General features: G+C 37.8%; 1 protein-coding gene across 1 annotated transcript; it reads right to left on the bottom strand.

Annotated features, from left to right (window-relative positions):
- Positions 1-287: 287 nt before the first annotated feature.
- Positions 288-1,995, bottom strand: LOC113872915 (probable acetyltransferase NATA1-like). The gene is made up of 2 exons (XM_027510802.1): positions 1,169-1,995; positions 288-472 (listed from the first exon to the last, which is right to left on the bottom strand). The coding sequence occupies exon 1, from the start codon at positions 1,913-1,915 to the stop codon at positions 1,205-1,207; it is 711 nt and encodes a 236-aa protein (XP_027366603.1). The 5' UTR covers positions 1,916-1,995; the 3' UTR covers positions 288-472; positions 1,169-1,204.
- Positions 1,996-10,312: the final 8,317 nt, after the last annotated feature.

The following is a 10,312-nucleotide window of genomic DNA, read 5'->3' as shown; positions in this document are numbered from 1 at the left end:
CCCCATCACAATATTTAAAAATCTAATTAATTTTATTCAGAACATTAAATTTATGAACAATTCAAACATTTTTAAAACTACATGTAAAGTTATTTTATACTACTTTCTTTTCATCTAATTAATTGTTTCTTTATCATTATTAAAGATATTTTTATAAAAAATTAATTAATACAAAAAATCAATTTACAAAAATTAAACCACAATTCTAAAACATTGTTATCATATATCACTATCAGAAGATTTCTCAAATGTCCATTTTTTAAGGCTTGTTAGCTGGCGTCGTGCACATGATAATGAACCACTGTTTGACAACAAAAAAGCACCCGAAATCAGGACCCAAGAGACACCTGGAAGCGGTTCACTAGATAAATATTCTTCTTGATACAACCGAAAGAAGCCTCAAGAATCAAGATGCTTCCACGTATAGAAATTGGCTAACACCACTTTATTCAATGCCATTACGAGTTTCTTGCTCCATAAAACGAAGAAAACTTTTAAAACACAAATAAAGAAAAAGATAAAACAATGAAATAATTCAGTAAGAACGCTTACTATACCAGAACTGACATAATTCTATGTGGCACAGTTCAACATGTCTTACAGTAAGTATGATTTAAACTAAGCTCTACGTATCACTAAAATAACATCAAAGTCTGAAATCTGTTTAATAAGTGGTGCAGATTTGGGGAGGCTCTACATTGCTATCTCACAATAACTTTGAATAAAAAATTTAAACCTCTCAAGCTTTGTAAAGACAAAGATTAACCACTATTTCATATCAAGGACCAATCATAAACATTACAACATGCACAATGAATTATACCAGATAAAAAAATCATTAAAAATGACAGGTTCCTGCAGAAAACATCGAAATGTTTACTCTCAAATTTCACCCAGAAAAGTAAAAACTTGCCTAATTCCAAATCTATATTCAATAATAATAAAAAGAGCATTTTTAATTAGCACCTCCGTAAGCCTCCTAGACGCTAAAACAACAGTGAAGTCAAATTTTGACAGATAGATAGCAAACGGTGCTGGGAATCCGGGACTCATATTTTGTACTTACAATCAAAACACCAGAAACAGTAATAATAAATTTAAAAAAAACACAGAAATCCAATTAAAAAGACAAGTCGTATAATTTCAAACTCGAAAGCGAAACACTTAAACTCAAAAGTTCTCAAATAAAAAAAGAAACATTTTTTTAATCAGAACCTCCATAAGCCTGAAGAGCCTCCCCAGTTAACCTGCAAATCTTCCATTCCTGCAAGACCTTAGCACCCATCTCTTCATAAAACCTGATAGCATTGGCATTCCAATCAAGCACAACCCACTCAACCCTGCCATACCCCATCTTCACGGCTTGTTTGGCCACTGCAGAGAGCAACATTCTCCCCAAACCCTTTCTCCTATAACACTCCCTAACAAACAAGTCCTCAACATAAAACCCAGGTTTCCCCAAAAAGCTGGAGTAGTTGGGGAAAAACAAGACAAACCCAGCGACGCAAACATCGTCGTCGTGTTGGCATTTGAAGGTTTCCCTCTCGGGATCGTGGATGGGCAAATCCAGGTTGAGGACTTTGAGGGAGGGAGTGTAGAAGGGGTTGGAGTCGAAGGGTGAGGGAGTGAAGGGGTTGCTTGAAGTTTCTAGAAGGAAGATGGTGAAGGAGTGGAATGGGTGGGAAGAAGGAGAGAAGAGGGTAGAAGAGAGAGAGGATTCAGTGGCGGAGAAGAGGTGGGTGAGGCGTTCAAAGATGGCCATTTGGTGGATTAGTTTGTGGATGTGGGGAACGTCTGAGACGGTGGCTAGACGGATGCGGGTGAAGAGAGGGTGACCCACTGGGGCCTTTTCCGGGAGGATCATGGCGGGCTCCGGCGCCGGAGTTGGCGGCGGTGGAGGTGCTGCGGCGGCCATTCTGTGCAAGGAAAGAGGGTTCTTTTTTGTGTAGTGTAGAGATTGGTCTGTGCTGCTCTGTGAGTGACGGGTGTGTGTGGTGAAATATAGAAGGTTGGATGTGCAAAATGCGTGCACGTCTTATGTAGTAGATTTTATTTTATTTTTTGCATTCACTTTTTATTATTAATTTTTTATTTTTATCATAATTTTCTTTTAATTCTTTTTTTTATTTTTATTATCTAATATACAAGTATCATTTTTGAAAAGTAATTTTACTCAAAATAAAAAATATTCATAACATAATAAAGCTATTTTTCTATAATATTTTTTAATATATAAAGTTGAAATTTAAAATTTTATTATGATTTTAGCTTTAGTTTTTTTTATAATGTTTAACATTAAATTTAAATTTTAAAATATACAAATCAGTTGTGACATTTAAATTTATTTATTAAATAGAAAATAGTAATGATAATAATAGTAATAAATGCCTAAATTAATTAAAGGATAATATAAAAGTGGTGACTATTATGATAATATTTTTTTATTATAATATTTAATTAATTTATTTAAATTATGATAAATTTTATATTATTTTTAATAATTTTTTAAATAATTATAGGAATGAAAAAAATTAATCACATAATAAAAACAAAGTAAAATTAGTATTTTCGTCCTTTAAAGGTAAAATTTGATTTTGTCTTTTAACTTCTTTTTTATTCAATTTCACTCTCAAACTTTTTTTTCTTCACGTTAATCATTTTTGTTAGCTCTATTATATGACTTAATAAAAATATTTTAGGTTGCGCTAAGATGGCTTTAACGCCATTTATTTAATTAAACTTAAATTTTTTTTCATTTAAAAAATTATTGAAAAATTGAGAAGTTTTTTCTTTCTCCTCTCCTTCCTCCTCTCGCAGCTCCCTTGCTCTTTCCCCTCAACCCACCAGCCCTATCTCCCTTTACTCTAGCCCCTCCTTTCCCTCTCTTACAACTTCCCCTCCCTCCCATAACCTTATGTTTCATCCTCTCCTTCTGTTCCTTTTGACTCTTTTAAGCCTTCCTTTTCTCCTCTCTTTCTCATTCTCATAACCTTTTTCTCCCATTCTCATAGAACAAAACACATGTATATTGCTATCTCAAATCTCCCGTGCACCATTTTTGGAGGTAACTTGCTATAAGTTTGTTTCCAATAGCTCTTGATAGACTTTTATCCATGTAACACCTTGAGATTTGTAAACTATTTGATTATTAAAATAAATATGTGAATTGATATTTGAATGTGCATTTGATTGTGTGATGATTTGGATGTGAATATAATTGTGAAGATATATGTATAGTGTGATCGAAATGTGATTGGATATGTGTATTTAACTATGTTATGATGTGAATAAGTGTGAAGGAATATATGTGAATTGATTGAGAATGTTTGACTAGTAGTTGAGTTGGAATTGGATTGAAAAACAGGCTAAGTGTATGTTATAGAGGCATTCTCGCTATAGCGAGAAGGTCCTGGGCAAGTTGAGTGATTCTGTTACATTCTCTCTGTAGCGATAGGCTTCTCGCTGCAATGAGAAGGTAACAGAAAATGGTACATTTCTGGATGCAATCTTGTTGTAGCAAGATTCTGTAGAAACCAGAGTGCAGTTTCTTTTGAGATTTTTACTGTAGCAAGAGGAGATGTCGCTGCAGCGAGGTCCTCTTTGTAGTGAGGGATGTCCCGCTGTAGTGAGAATGTTGCGGCCAGAGGGGTATTTGAGGAATTTAAGGTTTCAAAACTTTATTTCCCACTTTTTCCTTTGGGACCTTGATTGTAGATTGGAATTGTGTTTAGAACGCTTGGAGGACGAAATTCATTTGGGGAGCACGTTTATCGTTGATTTTGTGTTTTGGTCTTCAATCCAAGGTAAGGGGGGAGTCTACCCTGTCTCTTTTGGTTTGAAATTCGTTGTTAGAGCTAGATAATGAAATGTGGTTGAGATAGAATGTAGGAAAATGTGTACCTTAGTGGAAATTTCGTGTGGAATACGATATGGTAGCGATTGAATGATGTGTATGATGGAATGGTTGATTATGATTTGTTTATAATGTGGACTTTGTGTGGAATGCAATGTGATTGATATTGATTATAATGTGTGGTAAAATGTTTGGTTGCAATGTGGTTGAAATGCTTAGACATGCCATTGATTGATGTTGAATAACATAAAATGGTTGAAAGTGTGTGAAACAACATGTTAAATATGAATATGGATGTATGTGAATATGTTGGAAAACTATGAATGGTTCAGCGATACATTGGAATGTGGAAGATGGAGACGGTAGAAATACCTCGGGGAAGAGAGGATGGTGGTGAACCAACAATGAGCGTGTGTGCACCACAAGCCACACACTCTCCTCTTGACTCGACCTTTGACTAACATATTTGTTTGGAGAGCTCAGTATCGCACACATTTTCGTGTGGCTGGAGCTATCCGGCAACCATCCATAGTGTGAACTGAGTAAGTCCCTGAAGTTGATAGCATCAGAAATATGTGATCACAGTGCTACAATGAGTGTGGCTAGCATGCAGTGAGCGCACATGGGTATTATATGATGAATGTTTGATGGTGCAGTGAGCACACCTGTTTGCAATTGAGAATGAAATGATGAAATTAATGCCTTGTACTTGTTGATGCATGATTTAAAATATGTTAGAAAATGTGTGGAATGGGTAAGGTGAGACTCTATGCTTGTTTATGTGCGTGTGATGGTGTAGAGTACTCACCCTTACATTTATTTTTCAGATGACTAAAACGATCAGCACCAGATTTAGTGAAGGGATGGATGATACTGCTATAAGACTTAGAATAGTTATTTTTTTAAAACTGAAATGTATTAATTAAGTCCTGTAGCAATGATTGATTCAAATTTGTAATCCATCCTATTTTGAAATACTTTGATGAACTATGTATTGGAAACCATTTGAATGAAAATTTTTATTATTCCCATTTTTGCTAAATGTATTTATTTGAAAAATTAAATTAAGGTATTATAATTTTGGTATAAGAGTAGTTCATTCAAACTGGACTGAGGCATTGGGCTGAAACGTCTAAGCTGTGTGTTGATATGTTTTATTTACCTAAATTATAAATGTTGTTGTTGACCTAATGAGTTAAAGTGTGGTTTGTTGAATTGTTTGCCAACTTAGATTAAAATGGCCGGTAGAGGTAGAGGAGTTGGAGTCACCAATGACCTCCTAAAGCGAATGACCCAAGTTCTAGAAGCCCTGGTGCACAACCAAGATGCAGAGCCGGCTGAGTACCGAGGATTGTCTGCCTTTACTAGGCATAATCCTCCTAAGTTTGAAGGGATGTTCGACCCTAAGAGAGCCCAGAGGTGGTTAGCTAATGTGGAGAAGATCTTCTATACGATGGGGTGCAGGAAGAGCACAAGGTGACATATGCCACCTACATGTTATGTGGGGAAGCAGAGGATTGGTGGAGGTTTTCCAGTCAGACCTTGCCGCATGAGGGTGGCTATGTTCAATAGGAAGCATTTAAGGCAAGCTTCCTTGGGAACTATTTTGCCTGGGACTTGAAGAAGCAAAAGGCTAGAGAATTCTTTGAGCTGAAGCAAGGGAGTATGACTGTGGAGGAATATATTACAAAATTCCAAGAGTTAAAGTACTGGCCTCACTACCAACACGAGGATAAAGAGAAGGACTTGTGTGCTCAGTTTGAACACGAACTAAGGCTAGAGATCTGAGTTGCAGTCAGCGTATTCTAGTTAATCGACTTGCCCACTTTGGTGAGCAAGTGCAGAATCTTCAAAGCAAATTCTAAGGGAAGATTGTGGACACTAGGAGGAGTGGTCCAATGAGGCAGAACAGAAGACACCCTAGGTTTTTGAAGGGGTTGTATTCGAGCTTCAGCCACTCACAATTCAGAAGAACTTCATCACAAGAGATAAGCAGTAGGAGTGACTTAGATTCAGGCTCTTTCAGAGGGCTGATCAAGTGCTTTAGGTGTGGAGGGCCACACATGCTGAGAGATTGCATACAGCTATGAACTAACTGTGGCAACTGCAGAAAGTTGAGGCACACTGCTAATGTGTGTTGGATTGCTAAGAAGAGCGGCAATGCAAGCACAACCTAGAGGCCCAAATTAAGAGGGAGCATGAGGCTAAAGCCGAGTATTCTTGGGAGAGTCTTTGCTATGAGTGGGGTAGAGGCTTTATAATCTGAAGAGCTGATTTGAGGTAAATGCATTACTAAGGGCAGATTACTCGATGTATTGTTTGACTTGGGTGCTACGCATTCTTTTGTATCTGTGGAATGTGTGAAGTGTTTGGGCTTCTATGTGACAGAATTGTCGTGCAATATTGTGGTGACTACCCCTACGGATAAACTGGTTGTAATGTCGTGGGTGTGTTTGGGATGTGCTATAATAGTGCACGATAGGGAATTTGAGGTGGGCTTAATCTATTTGTCTCTCTCCCAATTGGACGTGATTTTGGGAATTGATTGGCTAGCTGCCAACCATGTGTTATTGGACTGCGGAAAGAAGACATTGATTTTTGGTGCGTTAGTGACTGAAATTCCAAAGCTTTTGAGCTAAGGTGCGTGGAAGAACACGGTGAGTGCTAAGGCCTTCATGGTCATGTTCTTGCTAGAGGCTGAAAATGGAGTAGAACCGGATTATATCCCAGTGGTGAGAGACTTCTTGGAAGTCTTCCCTGAAGATGTTTTAGAGTTATCGCCAGAAAGAGAGATAGAATTCTCCATTGACCTCATTCTAAGAGCAAGCCCGATTTTTGTGACACCATATAGGATGTCACCAATGAAGTTGGCAGAGGTCAAGAAGCAAGTGGAAAACTTGTTACACAAGCGGTTAGTGAAATCGAGTGTATCACTGTGAGGAAATTCAATGCTCTTGGTGAAGAAGAAAGATAAAAGTATGAGGATATGTGTGGATTATCAATAGTTGAATAAGGTGACGATCATGAACAAGTATCTACTTCCTAGAATCAACGACTTGATGGATCAGCTGAGGGGAGAAGCAATGTTCTCGAAGATTGACTTGAGATGGGGGTACCATCAGATCAAGGTGAAGAATGAAGATGTATCTAAGACGACTTTCAGGACATGTTATGGTCACTACGAGTACTTGGTAATGTCGTTTGGGGTGATCAATGCGCCTGCTGTATTCATGGACTACATGAATAGAATCTTCCATGAGTTTTTGGATAAATTTGTGGTGATGTTCATTGACGACATCCTAATTTATTCGAAGACTCTGGAAAAGCATGCCGAGAACTTGAGGATTGTTTTAAAGATTTTGAGAGAGAGACAGTATGCCAAGTTTTCCAAGTGGAGTTCTGGCTGTTTCAGATCCAATTTTTGGGGCATGTAGTGTCTAAGGATGGAATCATGGTAGACCTTGCAAAGGTAGAAGCAGTAGCCCGATGACTGAGGCCAAATAATGTGATGGAGATCCGCAATTTTCTGGGACTAGCAGGCTATTATAGAAAGTTTATTAAGGATTTTTCTAAGATAACTTTGCCCTTGACAAAGCTGACCCACAAGGGGAATGAGTTTAAATGGCGAAGCTAGTTTCTTAGAGCCGAAAGTGAAGTTGACCTCAGCACCTGTGTTGATTTTGCCTGCCAGAGTGAAAGTTTGATGTGTACTGTGATGCATTTGGTCATGGACTTAGGTGTGTTCTGATACAAGATGGGCGAATAGTTGCTTATGTCTCGAGGCAATTGCGTCCACATGAAGTCAACTATTCGACGCATGATTTAGAGTTAGTCGCGATGGTGTTTTCTCTTAAGGTGTCGAGGCACTACCTTTATGGAGCAAGGTTTGAAGTGTTTAGTGATCATAAGTGCTTGAAGTATCTGTTTAATTAGAGAGAGATGAACATGCAGCAGAGGAGGTGGATGGAATTTCTCAAAGACTATGATTTCACGTTGTTTTACCATCCTGACAAGGCAAATGTGGTGGCCGATGCTTTGAGCCAGAAATCATTACACGTGGCAGCAATGATGGTGAAAGAGATGAAGCTAATTAAGAAGTTTTGGGACATGAATCTGGCTATGGAGGTAAGGCTAGGAAGCCTGTATCTCGAGATGACGACGATCCACAATGATTTCTTGGCATACGTCTGAGAAGCTCAGCAGGGAGATGTTTTTCTCAAAGACATGATGAGGCAGAAGAGTGAAGGAAAAGACTTAGAGTTCCACCGTGATGAGAACGGGGTGATCAAGTTTTAAAATCGTGTGTGCATTCCTAAAGTGGATAAATTGAGACAAATGATACTTAAGGAGACGTATAAGAACATAATGAGTTTCCACCCCCGGTGCGACCAAGATGTATCTGAACCTCCAAAAGAACTTTTGATGGAATGGAATGAAGAAGGATGTGGTTGAAGATATGTCTAGATGTCTAACTTTCTAGAAGGTGAAGGTAGAACACCAGCGTCCACTAGGGTTGTTGCAACCTTTGGAGAAGTGAGACAACATTTCCATGGACTTTGTTTCTGGGTTGCCGAGGACCAGGAACAACTATGATGTCATTTAGGTGATAGTGGATTGGTTGACCAAGGCTGCACACTTTCTACCGATCAATATGAAGTGTAAATTGGAACGACTAGCAAACTTGTATGTGAAGGAGATAGTCAGGCTACATGGAATGCCGACTAGTGTGGTATTTGACAGAGATTTGAGGTTTACCTCGAGGTTTTGAGATTGCTTACAGAGGGCGTTGGTGCACTAAGTTGAAACTTAGCTCAGCATATCATCCTCAGACCGACAGTCAAACTGAGAGGACTATCCAATCCTTGGAAGACTTATTGAGAGATTGTGTGATTAAGTAGCAAGGGACTTGGGAGGAATGTTTGACGTTGGTAGAGTTCACATATAACAACAGTTATCATGCCAACATTGGAATGACACCATTTGAGGCTTTATATGGACGAAAGTGTAGAACTTCTCTGTGTTGGTATGAGACTAGATAGGCTACCTTGTGTGCATTAGACACGATTCAGAAACAGAATGAGCAAATCAAGATGATAAAGGAAAAAATGAAGGTTGCACAAGATCGATAGAAGAGTTACTATGATAAGAGGAGGAAGTCTTTAGAGTTCTGGGTGGGTGACCATGTGTTTTTGAAGGTCTTGCCTATGACCAGAGTTAGGAGAGCTTTGAAATCCTGGAAACTATCTCTTAAGTTCATTGGGCCATTTGAAGTGATGAGTAGAATCAACCCTGCAGCATACCAAATTGCGTTACCTCTGAAACTCTCGAACCTACATCTAATGTTCCATGTGTCATGGCTCAGGAAGTATTATGTTAGATTCCTTTCATGTGATTGACCTTGACCGGTTTAAGCAAGGGAAGACTTGTCCTATGAGGTGTACCCGGTAAGGATCGTGGATCACCGTGTCAAGCAGTTAAGGGGCAAGAAAATCTTATTGGTGAAGGTGATATGGAACTCAAGTGATGAGGGAGATGTCACATGAGAAACAGAGAGTAGAATGAGTGTGATATGCACCGGGCTCAGTGAAGGAATGAATGATACTGCTATAAGACTTAGAATAGTTATTTTTTTGAAACTGAAATGTATTAATTAAGTCCTATAACAATGATTGATTCAAATTTGTAATCCATCCTATTTTGAAATATTTTAATGAACTATGTTTTGAAAATTGTTTGCATGAAGTGATGGATGACATGTAGTTCAAATTATCTATAGAGTATATTCTAGAATAAAGCATACAAAGAAACATCAAATCGATTCTTAATAAGGCGTGGACAATTTTTCAGTTATTAATACTCAATATTCTCACTTGCTAAAAGTTTATTAGGGGGTTGCGAGAAAGGGAAAAGGGGGTTACAGGAATGAGAATGAGAGGAGAGAAGGAAGGCAGCTTGGAAGAGTTAAAGGAGAATAAGAAGGGGAGGAGGGAACGTAGGGTTGCAGGAGGGAGACGGTAAAGCTGTCAAAACAAACAGCCTGGCTCGGTCCGATACGGGAACTGTAATGGTATTGCAGCAACTATAAAACAAGAGAGCTTGAAGATGAAAAATTAGTAAATTTCCTTTGAAATGACAGTGGCAGTGTTCATTGTTATCCTTTTTATGATGTTGTAAATCAAATAGTGACACTTGATTCTCATCCAATTATTTTAAATAAATATATAATATAATATAGTTAATAAGGTAAAGAGTCATACCAGTAGCATCATTACATCAAATCCTCTTCATGAACCAAGGGTTACACACATATCATAATACCTGGTTAACAATATTATCATATGTCCTATAATCTCAAATATAAAAATTCATATTTTTTTAAAATAAATTACAACCATTACATAAGATAAATAAAATATCTAAGTGTGTATGGTGTTACAAACATAAATAGAAATGAAGAGT

The sequence above is a fragment of the Abrus precatorius genome, unplaced genomic scaffold (genome assembly GCF_003935025.1).
Source record: "Abrus precatorius isolate BTA unplaced genomic scaffold, Abrus_2018 Scaffold7, whole genome shotgun sequence".
Taxonomy (NCBI): Eukaryota; Viridiplantae; Streptophyta; class Magnoliopsida; order Fabales; family Fabaceae; genus Abrus; species Abrus precatorius.
This window is presented reverse-complemented; position numbering and strand designations above follow the sequence as displayed.